At 23.5% G+C, this 26,900-nt stretch overlaps 6 protein-coding genes across 6 annotated transcripts; 2 read left to right on the top strand and 4 right to left on the bottom strand. All coding sequences in view use genetic code 6, as the record gives it.

Moving 5' to 3' along the window:
- Positions 1 to 838: 838 nt before the first annotated feature.
- TTHERM_00370820 (hypothetical protein) lies at positions 839 to 7,455 on the bottom strand (the record flags this gene model as incomplete). The annotated part of the gene is made up of 16 exons (XM_001009512.2): positions 839 to 861; positions 922 to 1,101; positions 1,335 to 1,715; positions 1,768 to 2,158; positions 2,217 to 2,717; positions 2,776 to 3,255; positions 3,355 to 3,816; positions 3,875 to 4,017; positions 4,081 to 4,476; positions 4,533 to 5,452; positions 5,508 to 5,617; positions 5,676 to 5,864; positions 5,935 to 6,279; positions 6,459 to 6,635; positions 6,691 to 6,809; positions 7,008 to 7,455. 16 exons carry the CDS (start codon positions 7,453 to 7,455, stop codon positions 839 to 841), a joined length of 5,265 nt encoding a protein of 1,754 aa, XP_001009512.2.
- A 1,852-nt stretch (positions 7,456 to 9,307) lies between these two features.
- On the bottom strand, positions 9,308 to 13,695 carry TTHERM_00370830 (amine-terminal domain guanylate-binding protein; the record flags this gene model as incomplete). Its single annotated transcript, XM_001009513.3, has 8 exons — positions 9,308 to 9,988; positions 10,051 to 10,310; positions 10,361 to 10,633; positions 10,686 to 11,643; positions 11,772 to 11,912; positions 11,968 to 12,298; positions 12,605 to 13,113; positions 13,450 to 13,695. The coding sequence occupies 8 exons, from the start codon at positions 13,693 to 13,695 to the stop codon at positions 9,308 to 9,310; spliced, it is 3,399 nt and encodes a 1,132-aa protein (XP_001009513.1).
- A 1,667-nt stretch (positions 13,696 to 15,362) lies between these two features.
- Positions 15,363 to 17,336, top strand: TTHERM_00370840 (hypothetical protein; the record flags this gene model as incomplete). The annotated part of the gene is made up of 2 exons (XM_001009514.3): positions 15,363 to 16,297; positions 16,349 to 17,336. The coding sequence occupies 2 exons, from the start codon at positions 15,363 to 15,365 to the stop codon at positions 17,334 to 17,336; spliced, it is 1,923 nt and encodes a 640-aa protein (XP_001009514.2).
- Positions 17,337 to 17,988: 652 nt separating this feature from the next.
- On the bottom strand, positions 17,989 to 18,516 carry TTHERM_000370839 (transmembrane protein, putative; the record flags this gene model as incomplete). Its single annotated transcript, XM_012796005.1, has 1 exon — positions 17,989 to 18,516. The coding sequence occupies one exon, from the start codon at positions 18,514 to 18,516 to the stop codon at positions 17,989 to 17,991; it is 528 nt and encodes a 175-aa protein (XP_012651459.1).
- A 1,198-nt stretch (positions 18,517 to 19,714) lies between these two features.
- On the top strand, positions 19,715 to 24,743 carry TTHERM_00370850 (transmembrane protein, putative). Its single transcript, XM_001009515.3, has 11 exons — positions 19,715 to 20,996; positions 21,052 to 21,287; positions 21,340 to 21,784; positions 21,836 to 22,161; positions 22,374 to 22,619; positions 22,676 to 22,828; positions 22,890 to 23,335; positions 23,388 to 23,714; positions 23,840 to 24,086; positions 24,145 to 24,291; positions 24,404 to 24,743. Exons 1-11 carry the CDS (start codon positions 19,823 to 19,825, stop codon positions 24,644 to 24,646), a joined length of 3,990 nt encoding a protein of 1,329 aa, XP_001009515.2. The 5' UTR covers positions 19,715 to 19,822; the 3' UTR covers positions 24,647 to 24,743.
- A 325-nt stretch (positions 24,744 to 25,068) lies between these two features.
- On the bottom strand, positions 25,069 to 26,852 carry TTHERM_00370860 (traf-type zinc finger protein; the record flags this gene model as incomplete). The annotated part of the gene is made up of 4 exons (XM_001009516.2): positions 25,069 to 25,704; positions 25,882 to 25,930; positions 25,991 to 26,545; positions 26,677 to 26,852. 4 exons carry the CDS (start codon positions 26,850 to 26,852, stop codon positions 25,069 to 25,071), a joined length of 1,416 nt encoding a protein of 471 aa, XP_001009516.2.
- Between the last annotated feature and the right edge of the window lie 48 nt (positions 26,853 to 26,900).

The raw sequence follows: 26,900 nt of genomic DNA, 5'->3' as shown, positions 1-26,900 counted from the left end.
CTTTCATTTCTTTGTTAACTAACTAAAAAGGGAATTATAGTTATCTATAAATAATTAAATAACAAAAATAATGGATTGCATTATTACATAAATATTAGTGAGTTTATTCTATTCAATTACACAACAAAAAAGTTAATTAGTTAGTTCGTTTATTAATTACTTAATTAATTAATTCATTTCAACTTTCTACAAACAATAATTAGATATTTCATTTATTATCATTTACTTATATTTTCTTTTATCTACTCCATTCTTATTTTTAATATTATATGTTTTGTATTGATTAGTAATTCATTAAGTATTAATTTTCCCTAATTAATTAATTAAAACCTATTTTAAAAAAGCAAAATAATTTATTTTTAAACAAAAGTTTTCTTATTTTTTTAATCAAATTTAATATAAGAATTAATTTAATACACTTTTTTTAATTAATAAATTATCAATCATCTAAATAGCATTTATTTTCTTATTTTATAAAATTCAAAAACAATATTCTTAATTAAAATGAAGTGAAATATGATTAAGATATTTTTAATAAATAAATAATTATTGATTTTTTTTAATAAATTCAAACTCATTTTTTTTTATTGATTTAATTTTAAAAAAATTCCAGTTTTTAAAACTAAAATGAATACATTTTTTTATGTAAAAACTATGATAAACAATCTAAACTTTGCAAAATATACTTAATATATTATATTTATATATAATATTTAATTATTTATAAATCAAAGGTAATTGATTTTAAAACTAATTTTCTATTTAGTTAGTAAGTAAGAAAGTTAGTTTTAGCATCTAAGACTAGACTATGTTGTATTAAATTTTTATAAAAGTCTAATCAATTTTATTCTTGCTCATTTTCTAATTATTTTAAAAAATATTTTACTTTAAAAATTTTAAAAAATAAAATTAATTAATTACCTTCTTAATCCTGATTTTCTTGATTTTCTGCTAAACCATTCTGAGAACCAACCTAAGAATTATTTGCCATCTATGATTAATTATGACCAACCTAAGAGGATCTACCAAATTTTACTTTATTCTAAGGAGGATTGTATCTTAAAATTTCATTTGGATCTTTAACTATCTTCTATTTCATAGCTTTTTTTAAATTTAAATTTAATAAATTATTCTGTATTGAAAAAAAAAAAATTTTTTTTCAAATAAAATCAAAACCTGATGATACAATTTTATTTTATTTATTATATTTTATTTTAAAATAGTTTATGCTTATTATTTTAAATTTTAAAATAAAAATTCTATTTAACTAAAATTAAAAATATTGTTTTAGGTTAATCTTTTTTCAAGTTTTTCTTTTTTTAAATAATTTTTACCTTCTTTAAGCTTTCCATCTGGCACAGCTCCTTATTCCATTACATTCTTAAGGGCTTCATTAATTCCTAATTTATCGTTAGGAAGTCCTAGATAATAAATAAGAGCTTCCAAGGTGTGGGAGTTAGCCTCATCTATATTACCATAGTAATCGATAACGTTTTTCATCCTTTCAAGAGCTTCTGTCTTAGATGACTTTACAGATTTATTTTCCTAAAATTCTTCTTAATTTGATTCTTTGTTTTCATCATCTGCAATTTTAGCCATTTCAGATTCATTAAGATTTATTCCTTTCTACAATTATTCAGAGAATTTATTGAATATTTTTTTGCCCTTAATAGAAATACGTAACATGGCCTCCTTAAATTCTTCTTCACTTAGACCTTTTCAAATTAGTTAATTTAAAATATTATTAAATAAAATTAAAAAAAATACCAATAGGTTTATGGTCAATGACCTATTTATTTCTAGTTACAGAACGATAAATAAGAAGAATATCTTTAGGGTTTGAGATAATTTCTGGGTAAATGTTAAATCTGTAGCAGAACCAGTTGAATGTTTTGTATGAAATTTCATTATCAGCAATATTTTGTCTAGATATTTCACGGTAAGTGTATTTTTTAAGATAAAAGAATAATTAAGATAGCTTAAACTCGTTAGTCTTGTAAACACTTTATACATCGTCTTTTTAAAATAACTCCTTTATTTTTACATTACTTACTTTTTCTATCTCTATCCTTTCTTAGTCTGTTTTAACAATATGCATATGCAGCTTTTCTTTTAACTTCTTTTGGTATTCTTCTAGATTTCTTTGCTTTTCTGCTTCCTTTAAACATTTAAAATATTTTTAAATCTAGATTAGTCTTTTTTTTAAAATTATTTACCTGCTATTCTTTTTCTTTCTGCTTTTTGAATTCCTCTTATTGCTTTTCTATTTACTTTTTATTAAATTCTTGGAACTCTTTTTCTTTCTTTTCCTTTTCTTCTTACATCCTTCTTAGTTACTCTTCTTGAATCTTTTTCTACTCTTCTATTAATTTTTATTTTTGTTGATCAAATACTTCTTTTTTCTCCTTCCAAAAGCTGGACATATCATCAGCCTTCTTTTTTTACTCCTCTTCTTTTTATTTCTTCAACTATAACTCTTTCTCTTTTTTTTATTTGTCTTTATCGGAATTTTATTCAATAATTTCCTTTGCTCTACTCATCACAAAATCATGATCCTTTAAACGTTTCTCCTCATACTTCTTTTTAGCTTCTTCTTGAGCTTCCTCTTCTTTCTTTTTCTCTTTGATTACTTTATTTTCTACTTTTTTATTTCTAAAAGCTTGGTTACTATCTCCAGTTTCAATAGATTTTATTATATCATCTAAGCAATAAGCGCACTAAAAAATATATAAAATTATTATTATTAATTTATTTTAAGTTAAAATAAATATATACCTATTCTGCAGTGTAGCGATCTCTATACCCAATTGTAGAAACAGCTAATTTCAAACCAAGGTCTAGTTTACGGTAGTTGTCAATATCTAAAACTCTTTAGTTTCCATACTTTGATTTTACATTCAAGGTACTGGGAAGAGTTTTTGTACTATCAGGCTTGCCCCAAGGACCTAGAATATCAACAGATTAACTTTAGACCATTTATGGTTTTTTCACTCTTTTTTATTCTAAAACTTAAGGAGATTTATACATATCAAAGTAATGAGATTCTACATCTGAAGTAATTCCAATTAAAGGTTATGCCTTAACGACCTCTTTTGTAGCTGATTTAGGTTCTATGATTGAAAACTAAAGCTATTCTTAAAATAAGTCGTTTAATACCAAGTAGGCGTACTTAAATGATTCTTTCATAGGAAGAATACCCTTTGGGTCTAATGCATATTCAAATTTTATTTCTCTATCTTTAACTTTTTTGTATCCCTTTAAATAAATTATTTAAAATTGTATTTATATTATTTTTATTTAAACTAGTATTGTATTCAAAAAATAAATAAATAAATAAATAATTAAATAATTTACTTATGGAAGTGGGTAGTCAGGATTTTCTTCTAATTTCTTATTGAATTGCTTGATGACTTCTGTTTCTCCAAAGAAAAGATTGTCATAATCATCAAACAAAGCAGTTGATTAGCCTTTCTTGCTTGTTATTTCTCTCATGTGATCAAAAACCTTTTGTAGTGAAGCACTTAGAGGCAAATGTCTCAAATCTTCAGGTGGTTTTGAATAAATATATCCTGCAAATTAAACTATATAGTCTAAAAAGCCTTAGAAATCAAATGATTTAACATCCTTTACTTCATTTTAATTAAAATTCCATTTATTTTCGTTACTTCCTTTCAAAAACATATTTTGTTGGCTTTATGTTGCAGGCGGCAATTTCTTTTTTTGATCAATTTATTTATTTTACTCTGGCTAGTCTCTACTTACCTCCTATTTATTCTTCTTTTTAGCCTATTCTTGTGACACTATTCTTACCAAAGTCTATTTGAAAACAATAGATAAATAATGTTGTTTTATTTTAAATATTAGTAATAAATACTTGATGCTCTTCCTTAGACAATTTATCAGATAGTTCATAGTCTTTAACAAATCTGTACATTTCAGGAATGCTGATTAAAGAGTTATGTTCTTTTATTGCATCAAAACTGTTTACATTTTTATTGCTAAATTAAGCAGAAAAGCCTTTTGTTGATTAAAAATGAATTCAAATATAAATCTATAATGTAGTGAAATCTATTTATTTACCTGTATTCGAATACTTTACAAATACATTTTTCAAAATCTTGTTATATCTTCTTAACAAAATATTAATTGTATCTTTGTCTCTTTACTCTTCCTTATCCAAATCAATATATTAAATCATTGGTAAGCCTGTTTTGTTTTCTCTTTTAATTTGCTTTTCTCTACTACCAAATTAGAAAAGTAAAACACCTTCAGCATCTCTTTAATTAAAATTAGAAACACCTTATTCTAAACTTCTTCTCATAAGTTATTTTCTCAATACTTCCTTTTCTTTTTGAGTTTCTTACTCTTGCTTAACTACTTCTAATTTCTTTTTTTCTTCTCTATTCTCATAATTTACTTTAATTTCTTGAAGCTTTTTCAGAATTTTAGGATCAGCTTTAGGATTTCTTAGCAAAGCTTATTTTTCATAAAAATATTAAATTGTTTATTGATATTAATTTATTTTGAATTACCTAAACGAGTAGCTTCTGCTTTGGTTAGTTTCGTTTGTCTTTCTTTTAGTCCAATGCCATATTTCTTTAAATTATCTTCTATACTTTTTAAAACATCTCCTTAATTTTTAGGAGATCCTTCAAAATCTTAGAGTAAGGAATCATTTTATTCTTACTCTCTTCTCTCTTTTTCTTCTTGCTTAAGTTGTTGCTAGTGTTCTATATATTCCTTTTCATACTTTTCTAATATTGTATCTGGATTTCCAAATAATGTTAGAATACTCTACATTCCTTTGTTGTTTTGCTTAGTAAATTGCTTTATTTAAATATTTGTGTGAGCAACTAAAGGTTTTATTTTTTCGTTTAATTCGTAACAATTAATGGTAACTATACTTTTAATCATTTCCACTATCAAAGCTCTTTTTTAAGCCTATATTAATTCCTACTCAATTTCTCCGGGAGATAAATTAGGTTGACCAATCGCACTTTTATTGTTGTAAAGAGGCATTACTTTTTCTTTTGGTCTTTTCTTTTTTTCACTTGCATAAAACATAGCAAGTGCAACTTTAACAAATTTGATAACGAATTCCTAAAGTGTCTCACTATCAATAAATCTGTTAACGATATTAAGGATAGGAACACTTGAAACATTAGCAAATATTGTATTATTTAAGTAAATTTTAAAAAATAAATCTAGTAATTAGATAGCATTCTTTAACTAAAGTTTTTCATTCTTAGATATGTAAGCAAAGAAGTTAAAATCAAATACATTGAAGAAATATGAAACATTATCTGTTACTTATATTTATCTGACTAGAGGCTCAATTAAAATATTTAATGGTATACTCTCAAGAGTTTCATATACAGTAATAAAGTTATTCATAATGAACTCTCTTACAACAACATTTTAGTGATTTTCAATTATACTTAAAGTTAACGTCCTGTATTAAACAATAAAAAATTCAAATTAGGGTTTATTTTTTTAATATTTTATACCTATAAACATTAGGAGCAAATTGACTCTTTTGAGTGCCAAAATAAATCAGCAATTAAAAGAGCAGTGTTAAACTACAAACAATTAACGATTAAGATTTATCTTTGCAAGCCTATTGAAAATAAATAAAATAAATTAATGATATTTATTTTTAAGATTAAAAATTTTACTTTTCCTAACTGTTACAAAACTGCATTAGATTTATATTCGCTATCTTCTATTTTAAAAGGAAAAAGCATCCAAACTTCAACAAGCAAAGTAAGAGAAACTGTCCTCATATCAATAGTATTTTTATATTCATCAGTGGAACCATCTAAAGCAAAATCTATCCATTCATCTAAAATACCTGCATTTAGAATCTTTTTTAAGTTATTATGATATCATTATTTTTTCGAAATTAGTATTAAAATTTTTTATTTTTGTTTTTACCTCATCACAAGCAGAAGGAGTTGCAGTCAATGGTTTCAGAAGTACAAGGTAAGTACCAACTAAATCTTTAGGATCAGGTTGTGCTTTCTTCATATGAATTGTAAATAATTCAACAAAATTATATCTTGCAAACTGTAGCAATATTTATACAACTAAATCTTTCATATCAGGGTGTCTTTTTAAACCCAACAGAGTAGTATTTAAACCACCATTTTCCCCAACAAACCAATCCCAAGAAACAGTTAGTAGGTTTGATTCACTGAATTCTAAAGCTAATTTAGAAAATAATCTAGCAGCCCAGGTTGCTACTTCATAGCTTTTACTTACTAAGCCAGGCTTCAGACACTTTTATAAAGATTAAAAAAAATTTATTTACAAAAAAAAAAACGGCATATAATTAATTAATTAATTATTGTAGGAAGGAATGATTTATTAACTCTTCACATTTAAAATAAAATCTTAGTCTTTATTTTTGAATAAAATACTATTCTTATCAATAATAAATGTAAATAAACTAATTATACATTCATTGAGAAGTGCATGCTTTTTTTTGTAGGATCTTCTAGAAACAGTTACAGCAATAGAGGTATGCTCTGATATACTTCTTAGTAAAAGAATATAATAGGATCAAACAATCCTTTAACACCTTTTGCAAATAAATGAGCTAAATATTTGTTGTTGTGTGTAAACAAACTGGCAGTCTTTTTTAATTCAAAAATTATAAAATGTCATTATTAATTTTTTAAAATTATGTACTTGCTGAGGGGGAAGGGAAAGGTGACGAGAGAGTAGGACAACAAAAAATTCTAAACAGCTTTTACATTTTGTTAAATCTTTGTTAATGTCTACTTTTGTTACCTCAATTTCATCTTTATCTTTAATTTTAATATTTTAAATTATTAAGGAGACAAGAAGCTAATTTAAAATTTTTTGTGCCATTTAAAATCATTTTCGATAAAACAAAAGTTACAGCAATGCTTAAAAATATTTATTTAAAGAATTAATTAAACACTCCCTAAAACTTTTGTTGCTATCGTTGATAATACAAGCTAAATGAATATCAAATTATTTACACTCATTTTGTTTCACTTTTGATTTTCCTTTATTTTTACCAAATAATTCTGGCATGTAAATAGCCACGTTGGCTATGATGTCTTTTATAAAATCAGATAATTAATCTTAATCTCCTGCAATTATAAGACTTTTTGTTTCAGTCTCTAAGTTTATCTAAAGTTTTCTAAAGCATTCTTACAAAACATTCCAATTATATAATCTAGCTGCAGGGGAATTCATCTCCTTAAGAGAATCTAAATCGGGAAACGGTTGTTCAGGTCTTTTCTGTGATTAAGCTTAAATTTTAGCTATTTGTCTAATAATTTTAGCAAAAATCTAACCATTTTCTAGTTGGTTAGTTGTATTTTTACCAATTGAATATTTATCATCACTTATTTTCTTTCCTTCGGTCGGGTTTATAAGATTGAAGACCTGTAGAAAGTTATATATATCTTCACCTATTTGCATTCTTTTTTATAATAGACTTTAATGAGTACTTATTAATTGTTTCCACACTAATATATTTTATAGAATTAAGTAATTAGAAATGCTTTTATCTCTTCACTTGCTTTCAAAAATGGTTTTTTAAGTAAATAAAAACCTCTTGACTGTCTCTTTGTAACTTTGCTTAAGCTTTTAAAAAATAATAAATATCAATAGAGGAGAACTGTTTATTTCTTGATTTAATTAAATAAGTAACTAATAATTAAAAGAATGTTAAACAATATTTCGTGATATTTTATTAAATATTATTTTTTGATAATAGCTATCTCTCTTTTGTTTTTAATAGACCTACTTATTATAATTTATCAAAAATTGTGTACTAATATTATTCAATATTTCTCATGCATAATATAATGAATTTATATTCTATATCTTAGTATTAACAATATTAAACGAAAGCAACTAAAGAAACAAATATAGCAGTTTCAATTTAAATTTTCTTTATGAGCATACCAAACTCATTTATTCCATTCTTAATCTAAAATAATTTTAAACATTTCTACCATTTAAAAATAAAACCAATTTTAATCAAAAATTAATGATTTATTTTTTTAATTTTTCCAAAATTTATTTTATCTATTTAAACAAAATTTTAATCAAAAAGAAAATGCAATTTTTTAAAGATTTTAATCGTAAGCTCAAAAAATTTGAAAATATTCTAACCTAAAAAATGAATTGAATTAAAATTGTTTAAGGAGCTTAGTAAATATAAAAACTCAATTAAATAAAAACAATATAATAATATTATAAAAATATATTAACTTTATATTTAAAAATCATCAACCAAACTTGTATAAGTAATTAATTAATTAAATTTATTCATAAGGTAAAAAAATATGAACAATAAATAACTCTAACTTTAAAATAAAAATTGTTTAGAAAAAACAAATTTTAATGTTTTCAATTAAAGCTAAATAATATTACATACAATTTTAATTTTAATAATAAATGTATTTTATAGAACAAAACTTACAAATATGAATAATTAAATTTATTAGTGAAGTGTAAATACATTCAAGATTAAACATTAATATTTCTAGTTTTTAAATAAAAAATATTTATAAAATTTTATAACTTTCAATCAAAAGCATAATTACATTTCATAAACTATTAATTTTAAGTATAAATAATTTTACAAAAATATTAACTAGTACAATTTATTTATGTATGTAATTATGGTTAAATATTAATAGATTAAAAAGGAATATTTCTAGTTTTTAAGTAAAAAAAGGTTTTTAGAATGTATAAAATTGGAAAGAATTCAATTAAAATCATTATAATATTACAAAATATTTTAACGTTATATATAAATAGTTTTACAAATCAACAAGCAAGCAAACTTGTAAAAGTAAATAATTAATTAAATGTATTCATATGGTGAAGTACTGCAAGATGATTAATAAATATTTCTAGTTTTTCTATATATAATAATATATTTTCTCATTCATTTAAACTTTTGTTATGTGATTTTTCTAGCCTATATTAATTGAATGTGTTCTTGCAATAAATAAATGAATAAATATTAATGTTTTTATGCTTGTATTTTGTAGCTCTTTAATATTATTATAGCTATTATAATTTTTTTTATTTTCAAGATTTTTTGTTTGTTTGTTTGTATATGCTTTATATAATTATAGAATGAATTATTAATTAATTAATTAGTTTGTATATTTAAATTTAATCTAATATAAATAATCAATTTAGATCATATTGTGTGATATGATGAATGAATGTGATGATATAGGTGCAAACATTTTTGCTAAGCTTCTTTATGAATTTCATAAAATGTGTTTCATTATGGAATCCATAAAGTTTTTCATTGATAAATATTGTAAGGGTTTTTGCTGTTCATAGAATTTTATACAATCTTATTTTCTTTATTTTACCAAGCTTAAATGTAGCTTGTAGATTGAGAAGATTAAATTTTTTTATCATTTTTTGTGTATTACTACTACTATTATTGCTATTGTTGTTGTTAGTAGTTTACTCCTTAAGTTTAATTGAAATAAGTTCCAGATGGTTATTACTGATGGTACTTAGGAGTATTTTGTCCTTGGAAATCATTTTCTTGTTCAGAGTTTCTAGCACTTAGAAGAGGCTTTTCATTGATTTAGCCTATAAAAGAATTAGAATTAATGTTATTATTGTTGGTGATACTATTTTAGAATATTCCACCATTATTGTTGTTATTTCCATTTGTAGTTGTATTTAAGCTTCCAATAAAACTACTTGAACTCTTTGTGTATGAAGTATTTTAGATATGCATATCTAATTCCAAGAAATTTCTTAGCACCTTAGAATTTCTTATTTATTCGATTCTGCATAAATCTTTCAAATAAAGAGATAATGCCTTTCTTCTTTCTTCAATAACGGATGGGCGTTTTTAATTTTGAGTACTTCCTAAATCAGAGTTTGCATTTATAATAGCAAGAGAAGATTCAGGGAATTTCATACTTGGGAACATAGTAGTTAGTGTGTGATGTAATTCGCAGAAATTCTAAATTAGTTAAGTTTTATGTTTAGTAAAATTTTTAATTTATTTTATGAATATTTATTTACTTTGTATTTTTTAGGTATTTCCCACTTTTGCTAGTTTTGATAATTAACAGAAACGATATAATCAGTGTAAGGCTTATTATCAGAGGATTCACGGACTATAGTTTTGCTCACATTAACAATAAGTACTCCATTCTCAAGGCTGTTATTCGAAATTGTTTGCTATGATCCCATTTAACTGGCTTAGTAACCACTCATTAATCCTTAAGGAAGAATTTGAGACTGGTAAACTGAACTTATTGAATGAGAATATTAATGGCGGCCTAAAATAATTTAAATTAGTATTTTATTATTTAAAAACATTTAAATTTACTTATTCCACTTTAAGTAGATGAAGAAGCTTAGGTAGTTGAGAGAGAACAGTTATTAAGATGTTGTAAGAATATTCTGTTAGCAATAAATTTAGAGCAGTTAATGCACTACAGAGAGGTGCAATTCTTAACCATTCTTTTGAATTCTTTTAATTTGATTACTTTATCATCTAGCATACTGCATCTCTATTCTAATTTATCCATAGCAGCCGAAAGATTCTTGTTAGTTTCAACTAACTCGTTTGTGTTTTCACCCTCGTCTTTTTACATACCCTCTTTATTAATTAATTAATTAAAAATAAATTTTAATTTTAAAATATCATTTACATTAAAGAGCTAAAAGAAGTGCATCGTGAAGTCTTTTGTTTTCGTCAAGCTAGCTCTAAAGGAATTGAACTTAGTTTTCTAAGTATGCTTTTTCTACAAGAGATTCAGATTGCTACTTAATGAGATCTTTGCTTTGCTCTTTTTCTTAATGAGCTTCTTTGATCTTTCCTTAAAATTCAGCCTTTATTTGCTCGATCTCAGCTTTTTTGGATACTTCTAAGGCATTCATTTAATTTTTGAGTTAATTAATAATTGATTAAGATTATTAGTAATCTTATTGGTATTTTTAAATTTGAGTTTGGACTTTTTCAAGCTAGCTTGTTAACCTCTCATTTTCCTTGTTGCAAAATTTATTTTCTTGTTGGAGGAGAGCATTTTCTTTTTCAAGATTAGATTGAGCTTTCATGTTTTCACTTTTAACAGTTTCTAATTCTTTTTAAATTGAAACGAGTTAATCTTGGCTTATGTTTGTTAACTTTGATTAGCTTTCTCTGTATTTTTCTTGGAGCAAATCGTATTGTTTTTCTAATTTATCTCTTTCTTGAGTGATACGTTAAATTTTCTCTTAGTTAAATTATTCATTAGCCATCAATTAAGCCCTCTCTCTTTCAAGCTCTTATATTTTACGCTAGAGCTCTCTTCTTTCATCTTCCCAAGACTATCTCTTATTTTTCAAGTCATTTTCAGATAATTAGAATTTTTACTCTAAGATACGCTTTTCCTTTTCTAATTCACGCTACTATTTAATATTCACCTTTTCAGCAGCTTATCTGTAAATACTTTCACTTATTTTTTTGAAGTATTCTTCGCTTTCGGGGCTTTTGCCAACACTTCTTTCAAATTAGTCTTTGAATTCAAGAAAATCCTTTTAAAATTCATAGTAATTTGAATATTCTTCATTATTCAATTTGCTTTCAAACTCTTTTAATCTGTCGCTGCACATATCTTAAAATCTTTCCTATTAAATAAATAAAAAAGAGTGTGTTTAATATTAAAATTATGTTCTTTGTAATTTTAAATTTCCATAAAAAAATGTTAATAATTTTTTGGAAATTTAAGGAAGTTAGTTAGTTTATGTGGCTTTACTTGCAGTCTTTCTTTGTTTTTTTTCTTAAAATCTCTAAATTTCTCAGCAAATTGACGATCTAATTACTCATAAAACTCTTTAAGTTCTTCTTCAGAAGCAATACTCTTTTTTTTGAAATTTTTGATTAACTCTTCTCTAACCTAAATTTACCAATACATTTAAATTAATTTACATAAAAATTATTTTGAAAAATACTTTTGCTTTTAAGTCATGAATTTGTTGAGAGCTAATAGCTCCTTCCTAGTTCATCATTTACTCTAAGTTATTTTACATTTCATATAAGCATTCATCCATAGCTTTGATAGACTCATTCTTGCACATGTAATTCCATGCGTTTTCAATATTAGGGAGAGTACCCTTGTTAATTGCATGGATATAAGCTTTACAAATTTCAACTAACTATTGACCATTAAGTGCTTTTCCATTGATAATTTTAGGCTTAATTTTCCTAAATATTTTTTTTCTGAGCTGGTTAATTTAAGTTACGAACTCTGGACGAAGTTAGTCATTTTACATTTCATTTAATCTAAAACAAAAAATTGTTTAAGTTAACATTATATCAAATATATTATTTAGCTTAATTTAAAAATCTATTGGCAGAGAATAAATAAATAAATAATTAATGTATTGTATTGATTGAACTCAATCTGAACTAAATAAAAAATGTCTCCCAATTTTATATCATAAATTTTTTCTCTTTTGAATTGATTTATTCTTAAAATTCATTTGGTTTTTTATTTAAATTAAATTCAACATTTTTATAATAAAGCATTTTAAGTTAAATCAACAAGAAACTCTTATTTTTTTATATTTTAAATTTTAAAAAAAATACCTTTATAAATCTGTTTCAGCTTCAATAGGACGAACTAGTGTAGCACAGTCTCTATCTTTAAAGAAATGTTTGAGCTATCTTCTAATTCTATTTTTTTATTCAATAGCATCAGACACTCCTTTTTGGTTTTCTAGAGCTCTTTCAAGGTAATCTTTTGAGGTTATTTTCTATCCTTGGGTATCAACCATTTGTAAAGCGAAATCTCTCACTACCCAAAGGAAAGAGGGAAAGAAGTCTGCAGGATCTTGATCTTAGCTATTATTATCAGAAACTTTAATATCCTTGGAAAGATTGATAATTAATGAGATGTTGTTTAATGCTGTTTCATCAATATTTCCCTGAGAGTTATAAATGAAATAGGAAGACAAGAGTAAGGAGAATAAAAATATACGCGAGTCGTGATTTTAATTTTCATCCATACCTCCAAACCCTTCTGTATCTATAAGAATAACATCAACATCCTCTGACAATTCTTCGCTATATAATGTCTCCTTCCAAATCCACAAACCCTATTATAGAAAACATTTTTAACTTATTTAAATTGGAAAGAATTATACAGTATTAAAAAATATCCTTAGATTTTTAAATTTGCGACTTGATTAATTTCAATTTAGTTATTGCATAATGTGTTAAAATTGCATGTAAAATTTTAAGTTAATTATTTAAGTTTTTAATTTTTGATGGTTTTTCAAAAATATAAATAAAGTAAAAAAAAGCAAGTATCAACGTAATTAATTAATATTCAAAGTCAGCTTAACATATAATGTTTTCCTAAGTAAATATCGTGTTTTTCTTTCTTTTCTTAAAATAATCTATCAAAAAAACAAAAATTCTTCTGTAAATACCTTTGTGCATGGATTGATTGTGGGTCCAACAGAAAAGCCTGCCTTCTTTCCTGCTCTATCCAGTAAAACACGGTTAACAAAGAAAGATTTACCAGTACGATATTTGCCTACTATTGATATTACTGCTATTTTTCTATTTGGATTTAAAGTTTTTAAATATTCCTCTGCTTCAGGGTTCAGCTTAAATCCTTCCTTTTCTTTGTAGATAATGAAGGGGACTGCTTAATCAGCTTTTTCTTTATTCATTTTTAATAACTAATTATTGTTTCTATTTCACTTAAAATTTGTTTGAGCTCCTGTTTTTAAGGTATCCTCTAATGTCTTAGCTTGGATTTTTATTTATTTTTTGCTTCTTTCTTTCTTTGTTTTTTTTGATTGATTATATTTTCAAAGATTCAATTCTTATCGAAATTTATTAATTTTTTAAAGAATATTAATAGGAGCTATTCATCTTGTTATATCAACTTTTAATTTGCATCGAATAATTTAAAAATTTTATAGTTTGACTCAAGATTTGAATTTATTATTTATTATTTAGCATTAAGTCATTCACTTTCAATACCATCTTTAAATTTTCAAAATGCTCTCATTTATTAATAAATGAAGATTCTTTTGGTTTGATAAATATCATTCAATCAATAATTGTAAGAATAATATCTTTGCTTTAAAGAAATATACTGACTATCTAATCCAATACAATAAATTATTCTCAAGTTGTATGTTCAAAATTAATTGTTTTTATAAGTAAAACAAAAGACATCTAAAAATTAAATCAATTTTTTTTAAATAAGATTAATTAATTTACTGAATTTTCTTTAAACCTTTGATTGAAAATCAATTTTAAATTTGCAACACTCTTTAAAGAAAAAATATATACTTTGAATTTTTTACAAGCAAATATATATAGTTGTATAATTTATTTTTATTTTATCTGATTAAAATGAACATATTAAAATGTTTTTGCTAATTTTTTATCAATTTTATTTAGGAACAAATAATTTTCAACTTATGTATATTAATATGATCAATAAAAACATTAGGTAGCTTAAAATTAAATAGATTTATTTTAAATATTATTAATCAATTATTGAATTTTTTTTAAATCTTTGATTGAAAATAAAATCTAAATTTAAAACTTCATTTTATATAATAAAAGAAAAAATATATTTTATTTATTTTGAATCAAATTATAAGCAATTATATACTAGTTGTATAATTTATTTTTTTTATTTAAATAAAACTAAAAATATTTTTTTACTAATTTGCTTTGATAAATTTTGTTTAGTAACAAATCATTTGTCAATAAAATCTTCAAAAAAATAAATAATTTTATTCAAAACATATTTATATATTCAAAATATTTACTCAACTTTTTTTTAGTTAAATTTGATTTAAACCATTATTGAACATTTTTACTAAGATTAATAATAATTTTATCAAAATATATTAAGCTCATTTTAGATTATAATAATAAAAATATTCAATTAAAATTTTCATTTTTAATATTTTCACTTAAACTTGCTATAGTTTGGTCAAAAAAATTAAACAAAATAATTGCCTAAATTTGAATTAATTTTTGACAGAATTTGAGCAAAAGTAAAACTTTTAAAGCCCCTTTGTTAACTTTTTCAAAGTTAAATTCAATAAGCATATTATATTGAAATTTTTTTTTTCACATTTCAAATCTTTGATAATTTTATCTCAAAATTATTTTACTACTAATTATTAATTCCTTAGAAATACTTCTTTTCATCTAAATATTTTAGAATTTAAAAATATTGTACTCTAAAATTTAGCCTAACTCTATATTTTATAAGACACAATAAGAAATAAATTTAAATTCTTATTTTTAATTAAAAAAATATAATAAATTAAAAAAAGAAATTAAAGATAAATTAAAAATTTAAGATAAAATGATATATTCCAATTGCCCATTACACTCTAATTATGAGCTTTAATTCATTAAAATAAGGAATCTAAGTGAAATTGATGAACATAGTATATTTTATTGCGCTACTTGTTTAGACTAATTCAAAAATTAAGAAAGTAAAAACTTTTTATCAATATAGAGAATTATTTAAAGTAGCTAAGATTAAATATTACAAAAATGGCCTCCTTTAAATGATAATAGCATTTTAGAAGATTTAGGTTCTATCTTAAATGGTTTAGGAAATGAAAAAGATTTGATTGAAGATTTGAATTAATTTTTTAATTCATTTCTCATTTCAGTTCAAGAAAAAATTAATTCTAAAAAAGTTTTTTTCATAAGCAAATTAGAATAGGCATTCAAAGATAAAAAAGAAATGACATAAAGATATTTTAAAATCTCAAAAGTTGATGCTCTAAAAAATATCTTATAGAATTAACAAGTAGATTTAATTACAAAAGAAAAATAATTAAAAGAACTGCTTTCTGTTGTTAACAATGAAATTAATTTAAATACTTAAATTCTAAACTAATTTGTTGAAAGCATGAATGTTATTAAATAAATCAACAATTTAAATCTACAAAATGCTCAAAATCAAATTCTTAATTCTTTAGATTGCTTTGGCAATATAATTGATGAAAATGAATAATTAGAGTCTACAATTATGGCAGATAATAAATATAACTCATAAATAATTAAGCCATCTATTTCCTATGATTCATCTCTAGAAGAGCTTGATAAAATCTTAGATTTTTCTATTATTAATTCTAACAGTGATAGCAAAAATTTTTTATAAAAAAGCATTTATATATAAAACAAAATAAATGATTTAATTTAAACTTCTTAAATTAACTTTGTAGTTGACTCAACGTATAAAAACGAAAATGAAATAAGAGCCCAATAAATTGAATAATTTGCAGAGTAGTTTAATTATAAAAAATATAAAATTAAAATTTTTAATTAATAAAATAGGTTAAAATTCTAAGATGAAGAAAAAGTTGTTCAAAATCCATAGCCTAATGAAGAGTAAAAAAGCATGTGCTTTACTTATGATTCTTGCATTTCAAGTCTTAATAAAATACTCAATTATTTAGTTTAAAATAATTTAATAGAAGACAAAAAGTTTTAGTTTAATAATCTCCAATAAAATGATCTTTTGAAAGTAATTGACTTTGCTACTCATTTATAGAATTAATAAAATGAAGAATCATATTTAAAAAATGTATAAAAAACAAATCATGTGAGAGTATTAAATGATATTATATCGGAAAAACTATCAAGTATTTTTAGTCAGAATTAAATAGAAAATTATTTGATTGAAACATTTCCTTCTCTTGTAAGTAACTTAGATTCGGAATTGCTAAATACTTATAAATAGAACACTTCTTAATTGAAATACAATCTCATGCCTTTAATAGTATTCAAATAAGCTACAATGAATAGAAAATTAAATCCTTTGAATATCAAAAAATTGTCCAATGGTGTAATTCAAATTAAAGCAACACAAAATAAATATTACACTTAGTGTTTTTCAGATGTATTGTCTGCTAATGCTAAACTTGTTTTCAGATTTAAAATTGAATGCACATCTGGCTTAAAAAATCTTAGTTTGGGTCTTGTCTATGATAAAATGGTTTGCAATAATGCTCTAATCTGTGAATTAGATTGCTAACTATCATATAATAACAATGAATTGTTTGTTATTGGAGGAGCTATTTCTAATTCTCGTAAAAAATAAAATACATTAATGAACTGCAAAAGCTCTTTGCTTGAAGTTAGAGTTCACTTGAATAGCAAGCTACTAGAAGTTACCGACTTTCCTAACTACAAAAATAAATTTTCATTACATGAATAATTTATAAATAAGATAAATGATAAATAATTGAGATTATTTATTTATCTGAATAGCCCTTCCTTTACTATTTAATTACAGGAATTTTTTGCTGTTAATGAATACTGAAAATGAATTCTTGTGTATGAAAAATTTATTTTGCAAATACATTTTATCATGTTGCCAAATTTAATTAATGCTTATTAATTTTTTATAATTCAGTAAATTATTGATTTCAGTGATATTAAGATTTGAAAACTTTATTTATTATTTAGCGAAATTTCTTTGTTTATTTTTAAGCAAAAATCAAAATCTTACTTTTTCATGAAAAAAAATTATTTTAATTCTTTGATGTTTTTTTTTTGAATTTTCAAAAAAAAATTTTGTTACTTTGAAAATTGAAAATTACTTAATTCATTCAAATATATGACAATAAAAGAAAATTAAAAAAATACTTTTAAAAAATAATAGTAAAAATTTAGAAAACTTAATCTATAAAAATATATTCCAATTTTTTAAATTACTATGCAAGAAATATGTACTTAGCTTTTTAAGCTAGACTTAAAATGTCCTTATCACTAAGGTTAAGATCTAATATATCTTTAATTAAACCTAATTGAGGGTTAAGATAATAAATTGTTCTATTGCAGTGAGTGTTCTGATGAAGATGCTGATTATAAAAGTTCAAACTTTATTACAATTCAGAAAATAATGTAATAAAATCAGAATTAAATACTTTAGAAATGGCCTATTTTAAATGATAATAAATTGTTAAATCAGATCAATGGCGTGATTGTTATATAAAACAATTTTAATGAAATTGCTGAGCACATTAATTCCTACTTTAAAGATTTTTTAGTTTAAGTTATTGAAAAAATTGATGATCAAAAAGAAAAAATGTTAAATTAAATTGAAAAAATTAAAAACTACAAATAAGATATCTTAAAAACCTATATAGATATATCAAAAATAGAACAACTGAAATCTATATTATAAGGGTAAGACCTTAGTATTTAATAAAAAAAGGAAAAGTATTTAGTCTTACTCTAATCAATTATTTAAAAAAAAGATGAAAATAGTTAACTTCTTTAAAAAATGATCTAAAAAGCAACTTAAATATCTAAAATCGATTACGAAAGCCCAGAAGCTTCAAAAAAATAAATATTAAAAGATTTAGAAAAAATAAATTTCTTTTTAACAGATAATGATAAAAATATTTTGGAAATTAAAAAAGCTTAAAAAGAAGATTAAATAGATAAATCAGAACCGAGACTTGAGGTTTTGAGTTAAAAAATTGAATTGGACTCATTAAATAACATTAATTAAATATAAGGAATTTAAAAAAGTCACTAGATTGAATAAGCAAAATAATGTATTTAAAAAAGTATTTTAAATGAAATAAATTTCATATAATCAACATTGAATAAAAAACTAAATAAAATGTACATTTAGAAGCTTTCTAATCACGAAATTACAATAAGTACTACAAATAGTAACTATTTTACTCAATGTTATTCAAATATAAATTTATTGCATTCAAAAAATTATGTTTTTAGATTTAATGTTAAGTGTTCTGAACCTTTAGCATAATTTGCAATCGGATTAGTTTATGAAAATTAGATTTCAAATAAAGCACTAATTTGTGATTTATATTCTTTATTTGATTATAAAGATAATTAAATAATACTGAAAGAAGGAAAGATATCTAAAATAATTTAGGGTAACAATATTTTAATGAAATGTGACTAATCTTTATTAGAGTTAAGGGTATCATATGATAATTAGTTTATTTAGATATCTGATTATCCTGAATTTAAAAATAAATACCAACACATAATCTCTACTAAGAAGTTTTTTTCAAACTTTAACATTAAGCTCTTTATTTACAAAAAATCCTCATAGTTATGGATCACTTTAAAAGAAGCTTATGAAGTTGATAAATTTATTTGATTAATATTAGTTCTTCTTTATAATCAAAATTATATAATGTCAAATTAAAAATAAAAAATTTAAACAAAAATCATCAACTATATCTTCCTTCATCTCTTGCTTGAAAATCTAAATATAAATATAAATCTATCTAAAATATAACTGACAAAACACTCATTATATTTTTTTAATATTTTTCAAAAACTCAAAAAAATATGAATTTTTTAAAGATTTTAAATTTTTAATACAAATATTAAGAATTATTAGACGATTTTTTCTATTTCTGGTGATTAATTTTATTTACATATTTAAAAGTTAATATTACAAATTAGATGGAATGTTTATAGAATTTAAAATTGATCTTTTCTTCTTAAATTATAAATTAAGATAAATTGTATTTTAAAACTGTTTTGATTATAATTAAAATTCTTTCTTTCTTTTACTTTTAAAAAATTAAATTGTTTTATATTTATTTATTAAATTAGCATCAATGCAATTACTTATTTAGATATAAATCAATTATAGTGTTTAGTTGAATGCTAGAATTATAAAAGAAATTATTATTAATACAACCATGTAAATATCTTATTTAGATTAATCAAATTTACTCACATTAAAAAATCCTTCAAATTAAGAGTTTTTTTTAAGAAGAATACAATAATTTAGTTTACTTTAAAGTAAGTATAATGAGGTATTAAGAAACATAAACTCAGAAATTATTTAAATTAATAGTATTAATTGATACATGCATAAGGCTTATATAATATGTCAATTCAAGTAATTTTGAGAAAGATAAAATTAATCTAGCAAGCTAAGATAATAATTGCGCTATTTCTTCTAGTTCAACTTAACAGAATGTTTGTACGATTGTAGGGGGAATAGGAACCTGCACAGATAAAGAACTAATGACAATAATATCTGATAACTGCTAAGCTATAAATAATTTAAGCCTTATAAACTTCACTGTAGACTGCAGCAGTTAAAGCCAAAATAATATACTTTAATTTTTTTTACCAAATACTTAAAACTCATATAATACAATTGCACTACAATAAATAGAATTTTTTGAGTGCCAAAAGATCCTTATCAAAACAAATTAAGCAGCCACCATAAAAAATATTATCGTTTCCTTTTCTAACACTGAGAATGTTCTTTATTAATAGTTCTTAGAAACAGAAAGATAACGTGCAAAAAAATAAAATTTAACAAATGATGTATTATACAATGATGCTACAAAGAATTCATATAAAAGTAAAAATTAAACAGATCATATGCAAAATAGGAAAATAAATAGATAAAATATAAATAGCTACTTAAATTAAGATGAGCTTAATTTCGAATATGTTTATACTATGGTTGAACCTTAATCAAGCTTAGTTATTTAATCTAACTAGATTTATGTTGATACAAGTGTTTAGAGTGATAGTTAAGTATTGATTATTGGTTATGATATATTTATTTACGAAAATACAGTTATAAATGCAAATTAATTTGGTATTTATAGATAAGCAACTACTCCTCCATAAACAAATCCTTTATTGCTTAAGAATGTTCAAATTAATACACTCTATATCAATTGTTTGAATTCATTAGAAGAAGCTAAAAAAAAGATGTAATATTAAAGCTTTTTTTAAATAAACTTCTCAAGTAATAGTAGTTATATAGAAGTACCAAATTTTGATAACAATATTCAATTATACAAGTATCTTCTAGAAGTGCTAAACAACAACTATACCACTCTAATAGTCACATAAACTGATTCAACTTTAAGTAGTTCATCCATACTAACATCAAAGCTAGGATATTTTGCTAATAATATAGTAATAGATTCAAAATCAGTTGTTAGCTCTACTGGCTTAGGTATTTTATTAAATATTCTTCCTTATATAAATTTCATGTTTTAAATGTTTTTTAGGATGTCCATCTGATTATGGTCTTGGAAAAGGTGTTATTTTTGGTTCAAATCCCAACCTCGGATGCAGACCTAGTGGAGCCCATCACGTTAGCTATGGAGGTATAGGATTACCAGACTTCAGTGGAATGTAAGATTTAATCAAGGCTAAATTAATTGCTTAGTAATGCCTAAATAACACTCAAGTTGCTTAATTTGTCTCTGAATCTTTTCCTTATGATTCAACCCATATAACAGAAGTATTTAAAAAATTTTTCAATCCTTTTTTTTATTTAAATCCTTATAATAAAGGGCTCTGGAGGAGGTAATAATTTAGATCCTACTTATTTTAATTACTATACTGACCTTTCAGGTGCTGGTGGTGGTCTAATTTTTATAGGTGCCGCCTAAAACCTTCGATTAGATGGTGAAGTTGAGAGTAATGGGAAAGAGGGAGGTAAGTAAAGCCAAATATACTACGGTGGTGGTGGCTCTGGTGGTTCTATTAAAATAATTGCTAACAACTTTATAGGTTCAGGCTCCATTAAAGCTAAAGGAGGAAATTCCCCTGATGGTCTTTCAGGCGAGGGTGCTGGTGGCATAATTGATATTAATATCCTCAACGATTATTCTCTTTTGACTGATAAAGTATTCAATGGTAATATAGACGTTACTAAAGGAAATAGAGATATGAATTTTTTAGTTTTCTAAGGAGAAGAAAGCATAGATCCCTCATTATTTTTAGCTTAAAATGGAAGTAAAATCTATTGATTTAATACAATTTTATTGAAAATAATATAAAAATTAGCTTTGGTTACACCTTTTTGCCCACAAGGTTACACTTATAAGTAGAATGTAATAAGATGCGTTTAATGTGGAAAAGATTAATTTAAAACTAATCCTTATGGATAATGTACCATGTGTCCAAAATATGATATTAACAGCATAGATGATTTTGATGATCCAGAAGTTGGATAAGGAGAATATTGCTAGTTAAATTGTGATTAAATTGTTTGTGATCCTTTTGGATTCTATATAAAGATAGTGGGACCGTATGGAATGATATTCATCTAGGTGACTCTTTCTCTTTTGACCACTGGATATGTTATTAGAAGAATTTATCGTTTAAAAAAGGTAAACTATTTAATTCAATAAAAAAAATGATTTGTAAAAATATTTCTTTTAGTTTAACAATTTAACCTATAAACTAGGAGGTTTATTTTTGAAGAGAAGTGATTAAATTTAACAAATGATATCAAGCTTCTAAATTAATTAAAATAATTATTTTTATTAACATTCATTTTTTACTATTGATATTTTATCAAAATTAATTTTTGTATTTTTAGGGAAAAATAGATCATTTACCTTTTGATTTTGAAGAAGCCACTGAGTTCATGAGAATTGATGATTAAATAATTACTACAGATTTATCTAGTAGTCCTGATTTTATTTTATCAGATCTACTGTTTCACACACATAGAATTTATGTTTTAGGAACAAACTCTTTAAATAACTATTGGAAACTTACAAAATTCCCTCCACCAGAAGTAGAGTACATCATAAATAGGGAATAATACAGAAAATTTGCAGAAGTAATTATTAATTAATTCATGTTGTTTAAGAAAATTTATTTTTTGAATTAATTTAGAGATTTAATTAGACAGTGAAATGGAAATTGATTGACAAAATTTTGTTGGTAATACTTAGCTTTGTTTATTATCCTCTTTATTGGTCTTATCTTACTAGAGTGAGAAAAGGAATTTATAAAAAGGCCAGGAAGTTCTTTTAGCAAAACGAGCTGGTAATCAATATATACTTAATTTTCAAATAATTTTATTTATTTAATCATTTAAAAAAAATAGAAAATAATTAACATGAACATCAGTGGCTAATTTGATAAGGTTTAAATTAAATTTTCGAAGAGCATTGATTATACTTTATGTTATTTTGATATTTTTGACTATAAAAAATCAAATTTCAAATACTTCTTCTTAAATATTCCTTATTTCATCTCTTTGAGTGGTGATGGTAGTTTTATCAAGCCGTTGAATGTCAACGAAAACGATGTTTTTTGTAAGTGCCTTTACTTTTCGATTAATAGAAACAGAAAAAAAGAGATAGTCAATGAGCGTTAAAGAGTTATGGAAAATCTTGTTAATCATAAACTAAGAATTGATAATAGCAAAAAACTCAATAAATTCATTAAAAAATTCAATAGATATACTCGTTCTATTGATTTTATGGCTCCTATAAGTTCTATCTAAATGTCTCTTCAATAGATTGTGGAACTCTTAAAAAAATGGAACTAGTAAATTTCAAATTTAGCTAATAAATATTATAACAATTACTCTAAATTTTAGATATTTCTTTAATCCAAACAATGTTGGTTGTGATCTCGTGGTCTTTGAAGTCCCTAAAAAGGAAGGCTTTAAGCAAATAGTAACAGTTTTAGAAAATCTAGAAAAAGAAAGCTTTAATGAGTTCATAGCAAAAATAATAAATACAATTAGGAATTACAATAATTTCTATGAAGTTAATATGAAGCTATTTATTTATAACCTTGACTCTCCTTTAGAAGAAGTAGCCTAAACTATGGATGATTAAAGAATAACTATTGCCACAGAAGGTAATATCCTTCATTAAACAGTCAAAGAATCTGTACTAAGCTCAGACTTTATAACCATCAAGTAACTTTTTTACAAAAAATATATCTGACTCAAATTTTAAAAAATTTTTTAGTCTTTTGCATAATAATATTTAGAAAATTAATATTTTTTGATAATCTAAACGATTTTTATATTCTAAAACAAAGGGAAAAGTTTTAAAGAAAAGAAATTCAGCAAATAAGAGAGTCAAGCATACATAGCAGATTTTCATTTGTAGATGATCATGAAATACAAAGCACGAAAATCGAAGAATAAGCAATTAGATCCAAAGTTTATAACCACATTAAAAGAGTTGCTGTTTTTATAAGATTTTGCTTGTTTACTCATAGTCCAACAAACTTAGGAAAGCATGTTTTAATTTTTGTTTTAACTACCTTAATAGTTATAGACTCAGTAATATTTTTTAAATCAAATATTTGATAAAAAAATAATTATTATAAATAAAATATAGATTTTAACTATACCAACTATTTTTAATATAATCTATGCTATATAAGCTCTTAAAAGTGGAAAATAGTATTTAATTAATGACTTAATATTTTTATTCCTCCCATATCCACTAGCAGTTTGGATCTCTCCAATTCTAGGACTTTTATTGGTAATTAAAATACTTTTTTTGAAAAATTAAATGGCCTCTTATTACAACTAAATATCACATATTATTTATTTTATTTAACAGAATTTTTAGTAAAATTAATTAACATAAATAGGTTACAAGCTAGTCCTATGGTATAGCCAAAATGTATGTAATATATAATAGTATGAGCTTGATAGACTTATTTTTGAATATCATATATACTGTCCAAGAAAGTACTCCTCCTTCAATGCTTCCAGAAGTATACATTCTAAAAATAGCTACTTTCCTTTTAAGAGTAGTAATTCTTTATTTTGCATCTAAGTACTTATCTACTTCTACTAAGCTAACTCATCTTAATACATAAAAGAGAGTTTGAAATTAATCACAACAATTTTCTTAATTATTAAAATATAAAATGTATCTTTCTATTATTATTTATAAATCGAATATTTATGTTTTTCCAAAAACAAAAAAATGTTTATATTATTAATTAATTAATTAAATAACATTTATTTTCTAATATATAAATCAAATAAATAAATGTTTGTAAAAAAGACTGATTAAATAAAAAATTTTTCTTTGAAGCTAATAATCTAACAATTAAATAAATAGTTTTCTGTTTAATTAAATAGATCAAATGTTTAATTTTTAAAATAAATAAAATTAACCTGATAAACTAAATAGAAAAACTTGTTTACAAAAATTAAGTAACTTTTATAATTAAATATGCATATAGATTAAATATATTAAAAATCTTTTTAAATAGCATCAATCTTTTTAAGAAATATTTTTTTTTATTCAATACTTTTCTATAATTTCATCGCATTTAGGCATTTAATGCTCAAGTGAGAGAAGACGATCTATCCTGGTCTTGAACAATATTACAATTTTATCCCTTGTTTAAATACATAGTTTGCACTTGCTAAGTTCTTCTTCTATATCTTCACTGAGAAGAATTTCTCTCCAACAAATCATATTATCATTTTCGTTTGTAAGATCCAAAAACCATTTTTCACTAGCAGTACCTTTTAACCCAAGAGCAAAATCTTCTAAAAATTCCCATCCAGTGATATCGATTCTAACTTACTTATTTTAACAATTAATTAGATGATCAACCCAAAACCTACCTATTTTGAATATATTTAATTATAAAAAAACTATGTTAGAAAAAATTAAATGACCTGTTTCTCTAATTATAGATAAATTATCCTACAAAAACTCATCATCATGTAATTTCTTCTAGTTTCTTTTGCTACTGCTATTTTATGTAACTAGAGAACCTATCATTTAATTTAACACCATATAATTGTAATCAGCTTAACTTTCTACTTCTTCATCACTAAACTCTTCAAGCTCTTCTTACTCAAATAATATCAAATAGTCTATTCTTTACTTAAATAGCTACACAACTTCATTTAGTTTCTTAGAGCATAACTATTTATAATAATTATTATTATTGTTATTGTTCTATTTCACTACACATATTCAATTTTGTTGCTTAATAAGTAAATTGTTTTTTTTATTTTAAATAAACTTGCATATTTGTTATTTTGAATAATAATTATGCCAAATTAATAAATAGATTTGATTTGTAAAGTTAAAAAATATTACAAAGCATTTTTCAAGTTTCTATTTTAGTGTTTCAACTTCTAATGCATACCTAAAATTTTTATAAAGCATATTATTACATAAATTATTTAAGTAAATAAACAATTTTTACGTCCATCCCAAAATACCATATTATTCAAAATCTCCTTTACCTTTTAATCTATTAAATTACTCATCTGGTGCTAACCCACTTAGGCCTTAGACAAAATTCGTTAATTTTTTCCAACCCATTCCTGTAAATTCTACTAGACCATTTTTGCAATTATCCATGTTGAAATGAGTTTCCCAACTGAACCCAAGCTATCTTAACTACTTTAAATTTGAAAAAGGGTTAAAATCAGGATTAGATGATATTGAAAAGCTCTTTTCTCTAGCTCCACTTGACTGTCTATTACGCATTTTAAGCTCATATTTTTCATGCGATAAGCATTCATCTTTGTGCTATTAAAGATCTTTAGACATAATTTTTTTCTTACATCCAAAAGGGCAAAACCTTTCAGCATAATCACAAGTTCTCATTTCATGTTGAGCTAAATCATCATAATTTAATATTTTTTCACATCCCTTTTCTTTGTATTAGCAATAAAAATTAAGTTTTCTAAGCAACGTTTTCATTAACAAACTTCCTTCTCTCTCTTTCCAAATAGCTCTACAACTGGGACATTTTCTTCATTATCAATTAAATAAGAATTAAAAATTTTTCAAGCTAGTATATTGGTAATAATATTAGAATTTAAATAAACATAGAGTTTTTAATTTTAAATTGAAATAATATTTTAAATATTTATTTCCAAATACCTATTTGATCCAGGCGTTTCTAACCATTCTCTAATGCATTTCCAACAAAAATGATTTTGACACTCTTTGCAATTCACTGGGCATTCTAAAATGCAATCGCAGACTTTACATTTAAGTTCGTCAATGATAAACTCTACCTATTTATAATTCACTATCCTACTTGGTTCAAATGACATTTTAATCTTATGGGTTTTGATTTTACGTTCTAAGCTTTGATTAATGAA

The sequence above is a fragment of the Tetrahymena thermophila genome (genome assembly GCF_000189635.1).
Source record: "Tetrahymena thermophila SB210 genomic scaffold scf_8254777, whole genome shotgun sequence".
Classification (NCBI taxonomy): domain Eukaryota; phylum Ciliophora; class Oligohymenophorea; order Hymenostomatida; family Tetrahymenidae; genus Tetrahymena; species Tetrahymena thermophila.
The sequence above is the reverse complement of the archived record's forward strand: the minus strand, read 5'-3'. Positions and strand labels throughout refer to the sequence as shown.